Source organism: Apodemus sylvaticus, chromosome 22 (genome assembly GCF_947179515.1).
Source record: "Apodemus sylvaticus chromosome 22, mApoSyl1.1, whole genome shotgun sequence".
Taxonomy (NCBI): Eukaryota; Metazoa; Chordata; class Mammalia; order Rodentia; family Muridae; genus Apodemus; species Apodemus sylvaticus.
In genome coordinates this window covers 16867164-16886951 of record NC_067493.1, presented here as the reverse complement: position 1 = coordinate 16886951, position 19788 = coordinate 16867164, and the positions used below count along the sequence as shown (strand labels likewise).

General features: G+C 49.1%; 1 protein-coding gene across 2 annotated transcripts in view; it reads left to right on the top strand.

Moving 5' to 3' along the window:
* Mtus2 (microtubule associated scaffold protein 2) overlaps window positions 1–18031 on the top strand; it is a 358083-nt gene extending 340052 nt beyond the window's left edge. For both annotated transcript variants that reach the window (XM_052168367.1, XM_052168368.1), the window contains 6 exons: window positions 4378–4483; window positions 7366–7439; window positions 10563–10661; window positions 12535–12654; window positions 15620–15717; window positions 16594–18031. In XM_052168367.1, coding sequence (XP_052024327.1) covers window positions 4378–4483; window positions 7366–7439; window positions 10563–10661; window positions 12535–12654; window positions 15620–15717; window positions 16594–16807 — 711 coding nt within the window. In that variant the 3' untranslated portion in view covers window positions 16808–18031. The remainder of the gene's footprint in view (window positions 1–4377; window positions 4484–7365; window positions 7440–10562; window positions 10662–12534; window positions 12655–15619; window positions 15718–16593) is intronic.
* The last annotated feature ends 1757 nt before the right edge of the window (window positions 18032–19788 follow it).

The window sequence follows — 19788 nt, the reverse complement described above, 5'->3', positions numbered from 1 at the left end:
AGTTTGGAGGTCAATACTTCATTCGTAAAAGCACCTCCCAGAGGCTGAGATGGGCATGACATGCTCTTACATCAGCCTTGTCATAATGAACACAGAAATCCCTCAGCACTAAATTAAAGACCTGCCGTCCACCAAGGCACACACCCTGGCTGCAGACATAATACCCTATCGCCGGTTGGGTCGAATTTACCACCAGAGACACATGGATTCTTCTGGCATTTAGTCTTTCTGTCTATCCCTCTTTTCTGAAACTTCCCATAGACGTTTGGGTGAGAGACTAAATCCCACCAAGGGCCAGCAAAAGCTATTTCATTTACACGGGGCTGTGTCAATACCATGCCCCTAAATAATAATGCACCTCTTATCTTTTACAGACAGTGTTGTGGGTTTAACCGACATTTTTAGTGGAGCAGAAAGGAAAACCTTTTCCTTTTTTAAAGATTTAATTTTTATGTATATATGTGTGTGCCTAAGTGTGTTTATGTGCTATTGTGCATACTGATACCTGCAGAGACCAGAGGAGGGCGTCTGATCCCCTAGACCTGAAGTTATAGGCAGTTGTGAACTGCCTGGTGTGGATGCTGCACAGTGAACTAAAGACTTCTCCAAGAGCAGGGAATGCTCTTATGAACAGAGCCATCTCTCCAACCCCTCTGTTTAACCATTTTTCCCCCTTCAGACGGAAAGGTTTTAGACAAAAATTCTGCTCGAAGCTCATATGACCAGGAACTGGGTGGTTGAATACTGCTCTGGTCAGCTTCTCCTCAGAGTGGATTCTTAGCTCTGAGCCCTGAGTTCAGAACGGAGGCTCAGTTCACTTTAAGCAAGAATGCCCAGCCCACAGAGAGCCATGCTGGCTCCAGGTCCATGCTGTCAGGGACACTGCTGTGCGCTGCCTGCTGGCTCTGTCCAGTGATTTCCCTGTTTTAAAAGATGACAATTCATAACAGAAAGAGGGAGGGAGAGAGAGAGAGAGGAAGAAGAGGAAGAAGAGGAGGAAGAGGAGAAAAGAGAGGGAGGGAGGGAGGAGAAAGAGGAGAAGGAAGAGGGGGAGGAGAGAGAGAGAGAGAGAGAGAGAGAGAGAGAGAGAGAGAGAGAGAGACTAGGAACCACTTCATGGTAGAGAAGTGGTTTTCAACTCATGGGTCATGACTCTTTGGAGTTGAAGGACTCTTTCACAGGGCTCACATACCAGAAATCCTGCATTTCAGATATTTACATTATGATTCATAATAGTAGCAAAATTATACTTATGCAGTAACAACACAATGATGTCATGGTTGGGGGGGGCGGTATCCGCAGCATGAGGAGCTGTATTAGGAAGTTGAGAAGGACTGCAGTAAAATATTTGCCAAACACAAACAAAGCTAATTTGTCCCCAGCACTGGAGGGGAGGGGGCAGGATGGGTGTGGTGGCGGTAGGCACCACGCGAGAGGTAAAGTTTCCCACAAAATGAGATTATTCCTAATGGGAATCAACCCCTTGTCGTTACTGTTGAGATTCGAAATGTCTCCCAGTGTCTCCTGTGCCAAACACTTGATTGGTTTGAGAACGGGTGGGAGGGGCTTAAGAGCTGAGGACCCGAGTTCCACGCCCCGGCACCCAGATCAGGCAGCTTGTACACGTGTAATATCAGCTCCAGGCGACCGAGGCCTCCTTCTGCTTATACCCACACACAGACACGTGCACATACATACAAATAAAAATAAAATAAATAGGCGCTGGGGAGGTGGCTTGGTGCTTAAGAGCACCGGTTGCTCTTCCAGAGAATCTTGTTCAGTTCCCAGTGGGCGCAGGGCCGCTCACATCTCTCTGTAACTCCAGTTCCAGGGATCAAACGCCCTCTTCTGGCCTCCTTCGGTATTGCATGTACACAGCGCGCAGACATGCATGCCGGAAAACATCATATACATAATATAAACAAATAAGAAAAGGCAGTGGTGGATACTTCAGTGGCTGGAGTCTAGCTAAAGGAAGTAGGCCATAGTGCACGTCTTTGAAGACCTCTTCCTTTCTGTTTCCTGTCCACTGTGAGGTGGACACACACACACACCACCCCGCAAACCCTTGTTGCCAAGCACACGGGCTGAGTTCTTGCGGACTATGGTCACAGCAATGAAGAGTCTGAGTGGTACAAGTTTTACGTAAAAATACATTGTGGGCTGGAGAGAGGCTGCTCAGTGGTTAGCGATGCTCTGCCAGAGGACCTGTATTCCGTTCTGAGTGCCTCCACCTTGAGCGGCTCACGACCTCCTGCTCTGGGGGATCTAATGCCCTCTCATGGCCTTGTTGGGTACTGCACACTTACCTATCTGCGCATGCCCCTGCTTGCCCTCCTGGGTGCTGATTAAGGCAGGCTTCCTTCACTGTACAGAACATATCTTCCTTCTGTAGTGTAGAGAACATGAAGCTTTGTGTCCTTAATTGGGCCACCAAAGTCCTTGGGATCTAGACACATGTTTTTTTTTGGATTTGTGGTTTTAAAATGTCGGGTTTTAACACAACTGTCGGTCATGAAATGCATTCAATTATTGACTTACTTGTAAGGCAACATAGAACAAGAAAGGATTTGTGTTTCAGGTTTCTTCCAGAATTTTTTGTTAATGTTAAAACGGGTTTCAGGGGCTGGAGAGACGACTCAATGATTACGAGCACTGACTGCTCTTCCAGAGGTCCTGATTCAATTCCCAGCAACCACATGGTGGCTCACAAGCATCTGTAATGGGATCCCATGCTCTCTTCTGGTGTGTCTGAAGACACCTACAGTGTACTCCTAGACATAATAATAAATAATATTTTTAAAAACTGATTTCAGATGTGAAGACATACGTGTAGACAGATGTACATGTATAATATACATACTGCACTGTGTGGTGGCAGTATAAGATATTCTTGACAAAGGATTGGATAAGCATCATATCATGTGTTATGTCTAGGAGAGGCCATGATGGGGAGAGAGTTATCCGGGGCAATCACTTCAATGCGGCATACGTTTGAAGTCAAAACCATGACAGAAATGAATTTTGCAAACAGTAAACAGATTGAAGGTAATGATGGATCAAAAAGAACCACTTGCAGGTCCAGTAGTGGTGGCGCACGCCATTAATCCCAGCACTCTGGGAGGCAGAGGCAGGCGGATTGCTGAGTTCTAGGCCAGCTTGCTCTACAGAGAGAGTTCCAGGACAGCCAGGGCTACACAGAGAAACCCTGTCTCGAAAAAACTTAAATAAATAAATAAATAAATAAATAAATAAATAAATAAATAAGCAGTAAACACTGTAGGCAGTACAGCCTTTGGGCAAAGGATTCAGAAAGTATGAAAAATGAGGCTCATTGACCAAGCGTGTGCAAGGACCTGGGTTCAGTCGCCAGCACGGAAAACCAAAAGTGACACCAGAAGCAAGTGGGGCAGGCGGCACCAGCGAGAGTGAAAAACCCTTCCAGGGAGCAGCTCCAAGCTGCCTGCCAGGGGAGAGGCCCAGCAGGTGGCAATCTGGGACCTTGATGCAGGGGACCTGTGAGAGCCTGCTGGCCTCACCTGGGACCCGGGGAGAGGGTCCAGAAGGTACACTTGCTGACGGTACCTTGGGAGGAGGCTGTCGCCGTGTCATGTATCTGAGAGAGCAGCACCATTGGGGTCAGGCAGAGCTGGGGACCCTGCTTATCTCTGCCACTTTCTAGCTGTTGGGTGAAATGTGCTAAACCTAAGCCTCAGTTTTTTTTATCTGCAAAATGGGCATAGAAATGCCTACCTCATGAGGGTAGAGTGGGTTAGCTCCCACTCACGTGGCACTGGGAAACCCTGAGAGGAGGCATGGAGGACTCTTCTTGCCGCCCTATCACTACCTCTCAGGGTAAAGGAAGAGCCTGTGATGGGGTGGCCCAGGGCTCTACAGAGGTAGCCGGGCCAGGCCTTACTGTGTGGAACATCTTTTTTTGGAAGGGGGCAGTTTGAAGCAGGATTTCTCTGTGCAGCAGCTGAGGTTGTCCTAGAACTCATGCTATAGACCAGGCTAGCCTTGAACTCGGAGATCTGCCTGCCTCTGCCTCTGGAGTTCTGGGATTAAAGGCGTGTGCCACCACTGCCCAGCCACGTGGAACTTGTACCTTTCTGCAGTGAGCCAGGCTGTGGCACTGACTCCAGGAAATACCATGTCACCTGCAAATCCTGATTTTGCCTTGGTACTAGACCAGGAGTGTCTGTCACTCCAGCAGAGTGACTTGTCTCTGGTGGGGCCACCGACTCTCTTCCCATTAAGTTGGACCTATATTTTCCAATCAGCATGGATATTCCTGACAGCCATCCCCCGACTCCCACCCCACCCCACCCCCACCCCCCGCTCTCTGGATGACCAGTGACCGTGCCTTTCCTTCAGGTGGAAGACATCACTGCCAGCCACGAGGCTGCCCTGCTGGAGATGGAAAATAACCACACGGTCGCCATCACCATCCTTCAGGATGACCACGACCACAAAGTCCAAGGTATGTACCAGGCTGCGTGTGGCGGGGAAACATGGGCGAGCTGAGCCCCGCTGGCAGCAGAGCCAAGGACCCCCACTTTCGTCCTACTGTGAGCTTTGTGTTCATTCCTGTGAGAAGAAGAAATAGAAATTAAGGCGTCAGGCAGGACTAGGGAGTGCCTAGCGCACGGCAGACCCCGGGTTCTAGCCCCAGCCGATCTAGGCCTCTCTTTCTCTCCTCCAAAGGAGTTATCAGAACCTTGAGTCAATTTTAAAATCCCCTTAAAGTTCTTACCAGCCTTGAGTCCTCGTGCAATGAGGACATGAGATGTTTTAGAGACCCTTGGGTGACTCAATATGGAGTCAGACTCGGGGCCATTCTTCTATAGGCAAAGACAGTTTAGGTCTTTTCCTGCTTAAGGCCTTGATAAGATTAAGTACCTTTGGGGTGTTCACAGGCAGTAGCAGTATCTCTGGAGTGTGACTCCTTGTCCACAATAATCATGAAGCAAATGTAAGTCTACAGACTCTTGTTGTTGTTGTTTTTCTTGTTGTTGTTGTTGTTTTGAGACAGGGTTTCTCTGTGTAGCCCTGGCTGTCCTTGAACTAGATCTATAGACCAGGCTGGCCTTGAACTCACAGAGATCCCTCTTCCTCTTCCAATGATAAAAATAAAGTCACGTGCCACCACCACCTGGCCCAGATACTTTTTATTGTTTAAAAACAGTCTTTTTAACAACAAACTCACTGTACAGTATCCCCATCATCTCTTTTAAGACTCTTCCGCATAAGCCCAAAGTGGAGACAAGAGAGGAATGTATCTTGAGACCCGACTCAGCTCAGCACCTGAGTCCCTACCCTCAGCTACAAGCTCAAAGTGACCTCACAACCCACCACTGTCTTTAGACAACTGGCATGTAGATCCTAAACTCCAAAAACCTAACTTAGTTCATTCCACTCATCAGGGCTTTCCAAAACACTAATATGCAGCAGGAATGGAGAAGAATCACTTTAGAGAGCAGACAGGACAGAGTTCTGTGACCTTGAAATGAAGAAATGTATTATAGGAAGCCAATATTGTGTAGTCAGCAATGGTATTTGATGTCCTGGTCCCTCAGAGTGTTGGGACCCTCTAGCAGTGAGGCACGGTGCCTTTGGGACTTTGAAGTATGGATTCCATAAACGATGGTATTCCCCCACACATCTTCCCCCTGTATTTCCACACATTAAGCCTGGTAGATTTTTTTGTTGTGACAAAATAAGTCTTGCTTTGATACCACATCCCAGGCCTTTGAATTATATATGATGCTGAGATAATGTGGTCTATATGATAGGACTTTAACATTCATTGTAATATGGTGATGATCTCAGTAACCACTAAAACTAATCATATACAGAGGCAAGTAGACCAGAAGGCCAATTCATATAAAGTCAATAAAATCAGGGGCTGAAGAGACCGTTCAGTGGTTAAGAGCACTTGTTGATTTCTGCAGAGGACTCAGTTTCAGTGGCCAGCACCCACATGATAGCTCCCAACTCTGTATTATAACTCCAGTTCTGCTGACCTCCTTGGACACTAGGCACACGCATGGTACACATACATACATGTATGCAAACTCTCATACACAATATAAATATAAAAAAAATGTCAATGAAATCAACACAAACTATTTTTTTCACAGGTATAAACTTTGGCTTGCAAAGTTCTAGACGCCATTAAAGTTTTGAGCTGGTGGAGACCACACAGATTAGAAAATCACAGAGATTTTCCTAATTATAGCTCATGGCAACCCAGATGGCAATTGTTGCTCTCCGGGCCTCTCTTATTCCAAGAAAGGGATCCAGGCCAATTAAGGAGGCAGTTCACCCTTCTAATCATACCACAAAAACAAATCGCTGGTCTAGGCAGGATGATATCAACTTCCGGCTAATAAGACTCTTCCGTCTGGAGGGGAACAGACTACATTGGCTTAACACCTACATCATTTTCAACTGTGTAACTTATCAGTTATTGCTGGGTCGAGGCCTTTCACAGGGCAGAGTAATCCAACCCCCTCTGCACACCCCCTAGAAATAGCAGAGCAGCCATCCTTTCCTTCTGGCCAAGTGTCTTATAGCTGATTTTTATCCAAGCAGATCCTGGGATCTCTAGTCCTCAGGGTGTGGCCCAGAGGCCACCGGGATGCCCTGGTGACACAGCACTGATTCCTTATCCACAGCGCGAACTCAAGTGGAACGCTCCTTCCTCAGCCTTGGGCAGAGGCTTTGAAAGCAGGGAGGGCGGATGCTGGGGACAGAAGTCAACTGTTTCACCATTAGGAAAGGTGGGGCATCCAGCCAATGCTGTGCACAGAGGTTCTCACAGGGCCCAGATTGTGCAGGACGCAGAAGAACTTGGGCATATTTTCTCCCTCTTTTCTTTCTCCTTCCCATCCCCTTACCCCCTCCCCCCACAGCTCTGTCTCCTAATCATCTCTTCCTTTCTCTCAAAATTCACAGTCCCATCACAGCCAATTTCACATGAGCAGAGGAATCCTGGAGTCTCCTGTAGCCATCCATCGCTACTGGAAGTCATGTGTCCTCCTCTGGACCAAACAGTATTGTTTTTATGCTTTTCAAAAGAAAGGAGCCAGGCGGTGGTGGCGCACGCCTTTAATCCCAGCACCTGGGAGGCAGAGGCAGGCGGATTTCTGAGTTCGAGGCCAGCCTGGTCTACAGAGTGAGTTCCAGGACAGCCAGGACCACACAGAGAAACCCTGTCTCCAAAAACCAAAAACCAAAAACCAAAAAAAAAAAAAAAAAAAAAAAAAAAAAAAAAAAAAAAACCCCCGAAAGAAAGAAAAAAAAAAGAAAAACGAAAGGCCCATTTAGCGACTTGAAAGCGATTGTCTTTCTTCTTCCCAGAATTGATGTCTACCCATGAGTTTGAGAAGAAGGAGTTGGAAGAAAACTTTGAAAAGCTGCGGCTGTCTTTACAGGTCAGCATTCCCCCTACTTCCTTCGTGGTTGTCAGGACAGCTGACTTGCAGACATTTATCTGACCTTTGCTGTGTACTGGAACATGGAGACAAAGAAGACATATTATAATCCCTGTCCAAGTTGGTTCTCTCTTTACAGAACTGTGGAGAAAATATAACAGCTCTGAGAAGTCACTGTGCCTCATGAATAATGCCTCAGAGAACACTAAGTTTTAGGGCACTTGCTGTGGCTGAGGTACCTGGATAGAGGGTTGGGTGGGAAGAGAACCTTCCAAAGAACAATGAGGTTATGAAGACTGGGATTGGTAAACCACACCCTGGAAGGTTTTTGTTTTCTTGAGACAGGGTTTCTCTGTGTGGCCCTGGTTGTCCCAGAACTCTCTCTATAGACAAAGTTGGCCTTGAACTCAGAGATCTGCCTGCCTCTGCCTCCCAAGGGCTGGGATTAAAGGCGTGCGCCACCAGTGCCTGGCTCACCCTGGTGTTAGTTTTAAGAGGGACTTAGGTTACCTGGAGGTGGGTGGACTGCCTCTCCCTTTCTGCCTCTCACTGTCACCTGGGGAAGATGTTGGTCCTGGATGCCAGTTGAGCTGTCTGGCTTCCTCCTGGTCTTCAAGGGGATGGTGTGTCATCCCCCAGGCACCTGCATCTCCCTCCTGCCTTCTGAGACCTGCAGGTTGCCTTTAGAGAGCCAGAAGCGGCCCTAGTGCTAGAGGGAGCTGCCTGAGACCCCACAGCGTCCCTGACAGCCCAGACAGGATCCCAGCTGCAGTGATTCCAACTAGAGAAGCCAGGGCCTTTTAAATGTCATGACCACCCGTGTCTGGAAATCGGAAAGATTGTTCCTATGATTGTAAGGTGTGCGCAGGAATCTTGCTTCTTTGATGACATCTCTATCATAATGAGCCCATTCCAAAAGGAAGCCAGGGTCACACAGTGAGAACACTGCAGGAAATGTAAAGGCTGGGTACTAGTCTGTCACCTCACAGAGGCCTCTCTGCCCCGTCAGCCAAAGGCCATACAATTCTGTATGCTGTAACTCTCCAACCATCAGAAACATTTTTGGGTTTTTTGTTTGTTTTTGTTTGTTTGTTTGTTTGTTTGTTTTTTCGGGTTTTTTTATTCTGGGTTTTTTTTTCTTTTCTTTTTTTTTTTTTTTTTTTTTTTTTGAGACAGGGTTTCTCTGTGTAGCCCCGGCTGTCCTGGAACTCACTCTGTAGACCAGGCTGGCCTCAAACTCAGAGATCCGCCTGCCTCTGCCTCCCAGAGTGCTGGGATTACAGGTGTGCACCACCACCGCCCAGCTCAACAGAAACTTTTTGAGCTGGGTGTGGATGACAGACTCACTGGAGCCAATTTCCTAGTGCCACTAGGCTGCTAGAGAAATTGCTAGTTTGGGCGGTTAGAGGTTCAAATCCCCACCCTACCAGTTCTTGCTAGCTTTGAGATCTAGGGTTGATGCAGCCTCTGCCAACCTCAGCTATTCACCTGTAAAATGGGGATAAAACCTTTCCTGAGGCATGAGCAGATGAAAGAAAGTGGGCTGTGGGGTTGAATTAACATCACCCGGCTTGTAGCCAGAGGCTAGAAGCAGAAACAGCTGCGATGAGCAGCCCCAGGCAGTGGGACTTTTCTTATCAGACTGCCGTTTGTTGACCTCAAGAACGACAGAAAGTAGCCATCAAGGGTTGAAAATCTTCCTGTCTTGACCGCTGTAAGAGTCCTTACATCTCCACAGATCTGCTCTGAATAGTGAATAAAGCAGAAAGATATCGGTTGGATTGTTTAAATCCATTCCGGGTCGTGATTGTTGGTGTGGGAGTCTGCTAGCATCAGGTATCTTAGAGTCCCATCTGGAAGGCGAAGGCAGTGGTGACACAGCCCAGCGCTGGCTCAGAGGAACCACTCCGCCCTGACACTCCCACTCATTAGCTCTCGTGAGCGCCAACTCCCACTGACAGCTGTGTTGCCCCTACGTGCCAGTGTGACCATTTAATAGCAATATGGCGAACTTTTGTTTCTCAAAAGCAAAAGGCAGGCAGGCAGTGGTGGTGCACGCCTTTAATCTCAGCACTTGGGAGGCAGAGGCAGACGGATCTCTGAGTTTGAGGCCAGCCTGGTGTACAGAGTGAGTTCCGGGACAGCCAGGCCTACAAAGGAAGTGTGAAAACGGAAGCTCTCTGCTATGGTGAAGGAAGGAAGTGGCTCATGTGTGGGCCCCTTGTGCAAAGTCACATTGTTTGCAAGTCCCAGCTCCTTCCAATCACTGGCTAGGGCCACATCTCTCTCCAGAAGAGTTCGCGGGAGCCCCTGACCCCTGTATTTTAATACAGCAGAAACAAAGTCACTGGGGTAACCGTAGACTCCTCAGCGAGTGACCTGTAGAGGGAGAGGTGCTCTTTAGTCAGGGAGAGCTCATACTCACTGGCAAGCACACTTCATGCGCTGTGGTGACATACATCATCACCGTGGGTGGGGTGGGTGTCTCCTTAGCCACAGTCTCCATGAAGCTGAACAGGAAGGAGCCCCGTGTACCACAGGCACACCGCCATTCCTTTAGCACACACAGACGGCTGCCTCAGGATGGGGCTGATGCTCCAGCGGGGAGAGTATTAAACCTGCTGGGTGACTCCCCTCACAGGTCAGCCCAGCCCTGAGGTCAGAAGAGGTCAGCAGTGAGCCCGCCATGGGGGGGTCCAGCGAAGGGTAGATGGCCTTCTCTCTCCGGTCCTGGTTTGCTGTGATAAAACACTGACCCAAAGCCACCTGGCGAGGACAGGGTTTGTTTGACTGACAGGTTACAGCCTATCATGGAGGGAAGCCAAGGCGGGAACCTGGAGATAGGAACTGATGCAGAGACCACAGAGGAGTGCTGCTTGCTGTACAGACTTACTCAGATACCATTTTTTATACAGTCCAGGACCCCGCCCCTGTCTAGGGATGGCTCCGCCCATGGTGGGCGGGGCATAGCCAAGTTAATCATTCACGGAGAATGGACAATCTGATCGAGGCGATTCCTCAATTAAGAGTCTCTTTCCCAAAACTAACCTGCACCCGCCCCCAGCTGCCTCTGCATTCCATGTGTGTGGCCCCTGAAGGGACATCTCTTGTTGTCACTTGCAGGACCAGGTGGACACGCTGACTTTTCAAAGCCAGTCTCTGCGGGACAGAGCCCAGCGCTTCGAGGAAGCTCTGAGGAAAACCACAGAGGAGCAGCTGGAGGTAGTGACGGCCACCCAGGGTGTGGGGACGGGAGCTGGCTTCTTCTGCAGCCTTGCCCAAGGATGAGGCCTCCACCCTCAGCCGCTGCTGCTGCTGCTGCTGCTGCTGCTGCTGCAGGGAGGGCTCCCAACATCTCCCGGATGTGTGTTCAGTGCCTGACACCACCTCTCCGCAAGACAGACCATAACCATAGGTCTCTCCCGCAAGCTGCCATTTCTGCCAAATCCCGCAGCACCCCCCCCCCCGCAGGCAGGGTCCCTGGGTAGCAATGATGTCACTTCCTCTCTGGCTGGAGACAGATGTGCTTTAGGCTGGCACTGGACAGGGCCAGCTAAGACGTGAGTTATAAGAAGGTAATATGTTTTCCAAGAAAAGCTGGAAGACCTCCCGCCGTCTAACGTAGCATTGGAGAGAGGTGAACGCTAAAGACGGACACCTGTCATCAAATTGTTATACTGTTTTACCCTGTGGGGGTGAACTGAACCTCGGGCTTCTTATGCCAGGGCTATGATCTAAGCCCCCCTCCTCCTTCTCCTTTTGAGACAGAGTCTCGTGAACTTGTGAAAAGGCCTAGGTTGGTTTTGATCTTCCCACCCTCCTGACTTTTTCCCTTGCGTGGCCAGTGTTACAAGCCTGAGGTGCCACAACTAGTTTGTGTTCTTTTCAGTGTCGCCTCTTTGAAATTCAAATTCAAATCGGTGTCCCGCCATTTTACTGTTCTTGTCCACCAACACCCCACCCCCCCTGCATCATTCTCATAAAGCATTCTCTAAAAAACGGAACAAACTGCACATGTGGCAGTGCACGCCTTTAATCCCAGCATTTGACAGGCAGAGGTAGGCAGATCTCTGTGAGTTGGAAGCCAGCCTGGTCTACAAAGTGAGTGCCAGGACAGTCAGGGCTACACAGAGAAACCCTGTCACTAAGAAAAAAAAAGTGTTTGTATGTGTTTGTGTGTGTGTTGGTGGTGGTGGTGGTGGGGGGGGGGGGGTTACAGATGGTGCTGAAGGGATGGCTCAGTGGTTAAGACCACTGGATGTTCTTCCAGAGGTCCTGAGTTCAAATCCCAGCAACCACATGCCAGCTCTCAACTATCTGTAAGTCCTTTGCCAGGATCGGACACCTTTATACAGGCATACTGGCAGGCAGAACACCAATGTATAAAAAAGTAAAAATAAATAAAAAGATAGTTATTTAAAAAAATTAGGGAATGGTATCTTTAATACTTTGAATACGCTAAATTTTCTTTAACGTTTATTATTTTTAGAATTCCGTACATGAGTACCATATTTCCACCCTGCATTCTTCCCTGCCATTTCCTCTATGGCCCCTCTCTCAACCCCATGACCTCTTCTTTGATTATTAGTGTGACAAACGGACAGACAGATAGCCAGGACCTGCTAGGTCCGTCTAATGCTGTTCATACGTGCATGAGTTTATTAGGGTTGACCACTGGGATTGGGTAACCAATCAGAGGGGCTCAATCCGGGAGAATGATCCTCCCCCCTTGGTAGCCATTGATTTTCCATAGTTCTTCATCTAGGGGTGGAGCCTTGAGAGAGGTCCTCCATCCACATTGTTTTGTAAAGAACTGGGCTCGTTTCCTGTGCATGAGCTTAAGGACACAGGGGAGACATGTGAGACCCCCAGCGCCCTGGGAATCCAGTCCTGTGGGAGGGCGGTCAGAGCCTGTGTTACCCCAGGATTTCCCCCTGGGAGGCGCTGTCTCCTGCTCCCGCACAGATGCTGTGCCTGTAGATGCTGTGCCTGTACATTGTGAGCTCAGCAGTCACACTGGGCGGGTTCGTAACCTCGGGTCACAGCGCATTGTGCCGGGACCGTGGCCTAAAGACCACCCTCTCTGCCCTGGTAGATCGCGCTGGCTCCGTACCAGCACCTGGAAGAAGACATGCAGAGCCTAAAGCAGGTGTTGGAGATGAAGAACCAACAAATTCACCTGCAGGAGAAGAAGATCATCGAGCTGGAGAAGCTGGTGAGTTGGCCTGCTTGCTCCAGGGAGCGGGAGGGCCGTGCTCTCCCTGTCGGCAGTGCTCGGTGAGGTCCACGCCTCCCTGCGGGTGGCTCACGACTGAACAGGACCCTCACAGCTGAGCCCGGAAGCCCTTCTCCCAAAGCCAGGACTTCCGACAAGGAGTCCCGGTGGCCTCTTTTTTGTTATTTCGCCAGTCTTTGTCGTGTCCTTCCATCGCCAAGGCAACAGCGGGAGCTATCCATCGCTGCTGTGCACCAGGCGGGGGGCAAAGCTCCGTCCTTCCATTCCAACAGCTAACCTGGGCAGTGGGTGCTGTCAAGGGACAAGAGGGAAGCCTGGGGGGAGGGGCACAGCGGCACACAGGCTGTGAGTGGCTGAGCCCACAAGGCAACCCTGGAGGAGTGCCCCCAAATCGCCACGTGACAGAAGGATCAGAGATCTCAGTCACGGGGGGGCGGGGGGGGTCCACCTTCATGAGCAAATCGCCTCCAAAGCCCTTATCCTGGTGCCGCACCTGGGGGAGGGGTTCATCATAGCTGCTTTGGAGGGAAAAGAGCATCCAGTTCAAAACAAAGAGTTTGTACCTAGTCCTCAGCTGGGTTCCTGGGAACTAGCCTAAGGAAACAGAGCAGTATCTGCCCCCTTCTAGAGGCCCAAGGCTCAGATAAGGGCTAAAGTTTGTTTGTTTGTTTGTTTTTTAATTATGTATCTGTGTGTGTGTCTGTATGTGGGTATGTGCATGTAAGTGCAGTAGCCACTAAGGCCGGAAGGGGGCGCCAGATCCCCCTGGAGCCTGGCATGTGTGCTGGGAACCAAATTCAGGTCCACAGGAGCCGTGTTTTTACTAGCTGAGCCATCTCCCCAGCCCCCTTTGTTGTTATTATTATTTTTTAATGTTTGCTACTGTGAACGAGGAAGAGAGATTGTGTACATGATAGGAAATTATAAAGTCTGATAAACAAAAATAAGAAAATTAAAATAAGCTGGGCAGTGGTAGCACATTCCTTTAATCCCAGCACTTGGGAGGCAGAGGCTGGCAGATTTCTGAGTTCGAGGCCAGCCTGGTCTTTGGAGTGAATTCCAAGACAGTCAGGGTTTCCTTGTCTTTGAAGAAACCTTGTCTTGAAAAACCAAAAAAGAAAAAAAAAAAAAGAAAGAAAGAAAGAAAGAAAGAAAGAAAATTAAAATATGTTCCTTCTACTTTTAACACTTCCCAGAGTTATGTATTAATACCCCTCTCTCCTACACACATACACACACATATACACACACACATACATACACACATACACACACATATACACACACATACATACCCACATACACACACACATAGACACACACAGACACACACAAACACACACAAACACACACATAGACACACACAGACACAGACACACACACACACAGACACACACAAACACACACACATACACACACACAAACACACATACACACATACCAAATTTTATCTTGTACAGTGTTCTATAGCCCTCTTCCAATGAATAGGTCTTCCCGCCTCCCAGCTAGGATCTTGCTGTGTATCCCATGCTGGTCTGAAACCTGTGATCTCCCCCTGCCTCCACCACCACCAGAGTGCGGAGATTACAGACATGTATCAGCCCTCCAGTGTAGAAGAGTTAGTTACTGGACATCTCATCCCCATTCGTCTCTGAAACATCCTTTGCAAATGCTTTACCCAAACCAGGATCTGACCCAGCAGCGCCTGCTGCATTGGTCCATGTGTGCCTGTTATCATGTGTGTCTGTTATCATGCGTGTCTGTTATCATGCGTGTCTCTTCCAAGTGGCTCAACCTTACAGCCCAGCACTTACCACAGACCTGCACAGACCTGAGCTTGCCATGTGTCCTGGCTAGGGTGACCTGAGCTTGCCATGTGTCCTGGCTAGGGTGACCCTTGAAGCAGCCACCTATGTCCCTCTTGGTGACTAGACTATCTGCACAAGCCACCCACAAGTGAAATCACCCTGGGCTGATATGTTTATCTATGTTCTGGCTTTGCAGAAGGCCCACATGTCTTCCAGCCCTGGGAATCTATTATTTCCTACTTCCTGGGAATTAAGATGAAGGCCAGGTAGAGTGCCTTGCTCCAGGCCTTGGCAAGGATCCCCAAGCCCTATTCGTGGGCAAGTTGCAGTTTTCTTTAAAGGTTAGCTACAGGAACAGTCCACGCACCACCCTCTTTCACGGGACAATCCAGGCATGGTGACTCAACCCCGGCATTGCGGCAGCTGGGAAGCTAAAGCTGTGTATTCCAGGGCACCCGAGTCACATGGTGAGTTCCAGCCAGCATGGACTACAGAGTAAGGCTTCTTTTAAAAAAAATTCTAAAGTTAGAACGAAAGCACACCTCAGCTAGATCCTATAGTGATGGAGAGGCAGCGTAAACCAGGAGATTTCCAGTGGGGTGCCAAGGTATCCTCTCTGTTTTAAAAGACTTCTTTGCTTTGTTGTTGAAAGGAAGAAATATGCCCACAATGCTTGACTCTAGCCCCGTTAATTCATAAGCACCTGAGTAGGGCTAAGTATTTGTGCCTGACAGGGACAGTGATTCACTGCAGTAGACCACAAATCTACTGGTCAAACTGGGATCCACAGCCTGATTCTGATCATGACAGTGACCTGTAACCCTCACTGTAAAAAAAAAATTTATGTATTCTCTCTCTCTCTCTCTCACACACACACACACACACACACACACAGAATCTAAAATATGCACCACAGTGCTTTTTAGTGCACTTCCTACAGTGCACTCGAGCATTTTCTGTTCTGTCTTTCTGAAAAGGGCGATGCTGGGCCTTTACCCATCTCACCTGACTTTCCAGAACCCAAAAGCATTGCAAAGAGCGGTTAGCAAAAGAACTGTTCCTGGAAAGTGCAGAAGCCAGAGCCACTGGCTTGCTGCTGGCTGGTGGGAGATTCTTCACTAGTGTCCCTTTCCTAGGTGGAGAAGAACATCGTCCTGGAAGAAAAGATCCAGGTGCTCCAACAGCAGAACGAAGACCTCAAAGCAAGGATCGACCAGAACACAGTCGTTACCAGGTGAGTGAGCCCAGTTCCTGGTTACATGTCCTTCTCAAAATGGCTTTCCATCTGCCTGTCCCAGTATCCTGTCTGAATACTCTCCTGGCAACTCTTACATGATCAGAAGAAAAGCATATAGCTGCAACCACTCAGGGAACATCCTGTATCCTGGCTCTGTATCACGCTCTGCCCCGTTCCCCATCAGTGAAGGCTACAACCCGGGGAGGAGGGAGCCCCACAGCAGGAAGATTAGGAGAGGAGCGTCAGGCTAAAGAGAGCCATGGCTAGGTAACCCCAATATTCCAGAAGCTCAGGTCAGCTCTTCCCTGCAGGATCTCTCCATCCGAGAAAGGATTGGGAATCACCCTTGACCCCAGCTCAGAGTGCAGTGAAAGGCTTGGGCTTCCGTGGCCAGCTTCAGGTTATTCTGTTAGGCAAGGCTAAGTCTTCCTAGTGAGCTGGAGACCTGAGCCTTTCCCCACTCTGCTGGACAAGTCTCCTCAGTGCGGCTATGACATGTTATCCTGTGTATACCGTGCTCATGTGCACACACTCATGGATACGTACATTCACACGTGCACACCCATGCTCGCACTTATAGAACCCAAGACTACCAGCCCAGGGATGGCCCCACCCACAAGGGGCCCTCCCCCCTTGATCACTAATTGAGAAAATGCCCCACAGCAGGATCTCATGGAGGCATTTCCTCACCTGAAGCTCCTTTCTCTGTGATAACGCCAGCTTGTGTCAAGTTGACACACAACACCAGCCAGTACATCCCCTAACCCAGCAGACAGGCTGGTGAGCCATGAGGTGTTGCCCCGGCCTCTGCCTATCAGCCTCTGTGTCTGTCATTAGTAGGCCACTGCCTAACCATCGTTCCCCTCCATGCAGACAACTGTCGGAAGAAAATGCTAACCTCCAGGAATACGTGGAGAAAGAGACCCAGGAAAAGAAGAGACTGAGCAGAACCAACGAAGAACTACTTTGGAAGCTCCAAACTGGGGATCCAACCAGCCCGATTAAACTCTCCCCCACATCTCCAGTGTACAGAGGCTCCTCCTCTGGACCCTCCTCTCCAGCCAGAGTCAGTACCACACCTAGATGACATCACCCTGCCACCCACAGGAGCTCAGGCTTCTGTCATTCTGAGGGAGTGCTGGCCAGGTGCTAGTGGCCACCCTGTGCGCATGCTCAGTAGCTGCATAATGCATCTTAGGCAGCGTCCTCTCTGACCCTTGTGTGAGACCGTGCTGGTATTGGTGCTTAGGAAGGCATAAGCAGCAGGGTCTGGTGTCCCAAAAAAAGAAAAAAAAGTTTTAGTATAGTGAGACGCAAAGGAAAAACAACTGCAATTGCTCTTGAGCGATGAACTTCCACGACAGAACTTTAGGTCAGTCACAAACAGCTCCATTTTGAGTACACGAAACCCTCCTTGTACCACTGCTTGTGTGTATCCAGATGTGTGGGTATACACCTGTGGCGATTCTGAATTGCATTTTTTTTATAACGCGATGCGCTGACATATTTTAGTGATGGTCAGCAGTTTTCTAACTTGTGCCTAAGAATTATTGGGAAATGAAAATGCATTTCTATCTAGTTTCCTTGAAAATATTTCTACCCAAAATAGAGAAGAAGAAGAAAAAAAAAAAGAAAAAAAAAAAAAGAAGCATGCCTATCTGCCACTGAGTGGTACCCTGCTTAACCTAAACACCAGCGATTTGTAGACGGTAACTGACTTTGGAGCAATTTGCTTCTTGGTCCAATGTGAGGTGGGGGTCACTGTTACCCCAATGCAGGATTTAATTATGACTTCTCCCATCCTGAGGAGGTGAAATGTAGCAGGGGTTGGGGAATGGTCTGGCCAATGTTCTCCCCTTTAGTGATTCATTTTTATCTTGAAAACACCAGTTTTGCTCCCCACACCTCCAAAAAACGGCATCTTGGAATCCATCATCAAGCTATTATTACATCCTCAGGAAAACATGGAAACATGTGACTTTTGCAGTGAGGGCGAGCATGAACTTGCAGGAAATCAAGAGCAGGCACGGCCCATCCTCATGAAGGAGAGGTGCTGATAGGTGCCAACATGGCCCCCATCATTGCCCCTCGTAGGCGACACCCCCACTTTCAGTTTGGTTCTATGACTCAACCCCAGCACCACATATCAAGATAGCTCAGGGGTTCTAGTCAAGGCTTCCAGAAACCAGCCTTTCTCTCTCAGAGAAAGGGGGTTAGGGGGAAGCCAGTTCTAAAGGTGCTAGATCATGTCCCTTCTGCTGGAGGGTCACCAGGGCTGCACCCGGCCATGGTCCTATCTTTGCCTCCCCCCCCCCCCAAGGCTCTCCCAAACAAGGGAACACAGTGAAACGTCCAGTCAGCATCCATCGGCCACTGGACCGGCCTTTGTGTCTAACATGGTAGAATTAGAACACGAAAGGTCATTCATGTAGTGCTATGGAAGATTAGAAGCATGATTCACAAGAGAGAAGAAGTTTTAACAGTCAATACAGTGCTGATAACGATACCTTTATGTCCTGTATGTGACAAGAGACCCTTCACTTTCTAAGCATGGGCCTGCCTGTCTTTGAGCATGCCCAAGATGGCAAGAGACAGGGAGCCAAGAAGAAACATCCTGGGCATGGGGTCAGTGTCTCCAAGGACACACTTAACTGACAGGCACAGAGGCAGATGTGGTCTACATTCCCTCCTGTGGCTCCAAGTTCGGCTTCTTTGGTCTCAGGTGCATCTGACTGTAGCCAGCCTCCGTGGGTCTTGGCTATTCTGGAGACACACACAGTAGATACACAGAGAAGAAACAGGTTTTCCCCTTTGGCTCTGCATGATACTGGGATACTGATCTGGGCGTTCTGTAAGAGGAGCCCATGCCATGTCAGTTGAACACACACACAATATTTATTCTTTTAGCAGGCACAACCTGCGGATGTAAGTTTGGTTGGCCACTTAGCTCTCCAAGTTAGGACCCGCTTCCACAGCTGTGCCTGCCGACGGCGGGTACTCAGCAATACAAGGGTTCGATGTGATTATAGAATGTGGTGCAGTGTGTTAGGCTGTTGTGGTCAAAGTGGTAGCAGTGTTAGATCTGTGTACCCTCATTAGGTGGTTTGCCCTACTCAACCTCGACCCTGGGCACTTGAATAAATCGCCCCATGGCCCTGGTTTCGTTTCTCCATCGCAAACACCCATCCCGTATGGCACCCCATTCGAGTTAGGTTCTGAGACCCAGGCGGCCAGAGCTGCTATACCTCTTCCATGAGTCCTCTGGCTCCGTGCTGGTACGATCTGGACCTCTCGGCGTGGAAACCGTGTCTGTCTTCCTTCCCAGGCTGGGACACTGCATCCTCCCGGCCTGCCACAGACAGACCTGCCAAACAGCTAGGTTCTTCATGGAGTCAAGAGGTCCTGCTGGCCTGTACCGACTTAGTTTCCTTGGGCTGGGACTACATTCTTGTGATGTTGGGATGGGTGTGGGGCTTGAGGTCAGGTACTTCCAGGTTTAGTTGAAGAGGCACAGTGTCCTCTGTCCCGCCCCCCCCCCCTTAACTGGGCTCCATAATTGTGTTGAACTCTAAAGCTTATTAAAATGAACCTGAGGGACTTCCCTTGATGTCCATGTGGTCTGTGTAACTGGAGACTGTTGCGGTCAATCACCAACCCAAATAAGCCTGTGTTAAAGAAAACACAACTCAATTAATACGAATACAAGTTGTACACCTAGATTGGGCAGATCTACCACTCCACCACTATATTCCCCAGCTATGAGATCCAGCATAACTTGCGGATTCTCCGGGCCACGTGCTTCTGCTCCATTCTCCTTCCCCCTCCCCCTCCTCCTCCTCCATCGTCCTCTCTTCTGTCTCCCTCCTCCTTCCCTCTTTAAAACTTTTTAGCTCCACCTTCCCTTCCACTGCCCAATCACGGCTCTAGCCTTTATTTTACAAGTTAAAATGGGGAGAAGGCTCACAAGAAGTCACCTGAGCATGTGATTCACTCCCCCTCTTGGATTTGGGCAGAATTAACATCAAAATACAAACAACACCAAAGCAATCCACAACAGGAGACAAATCT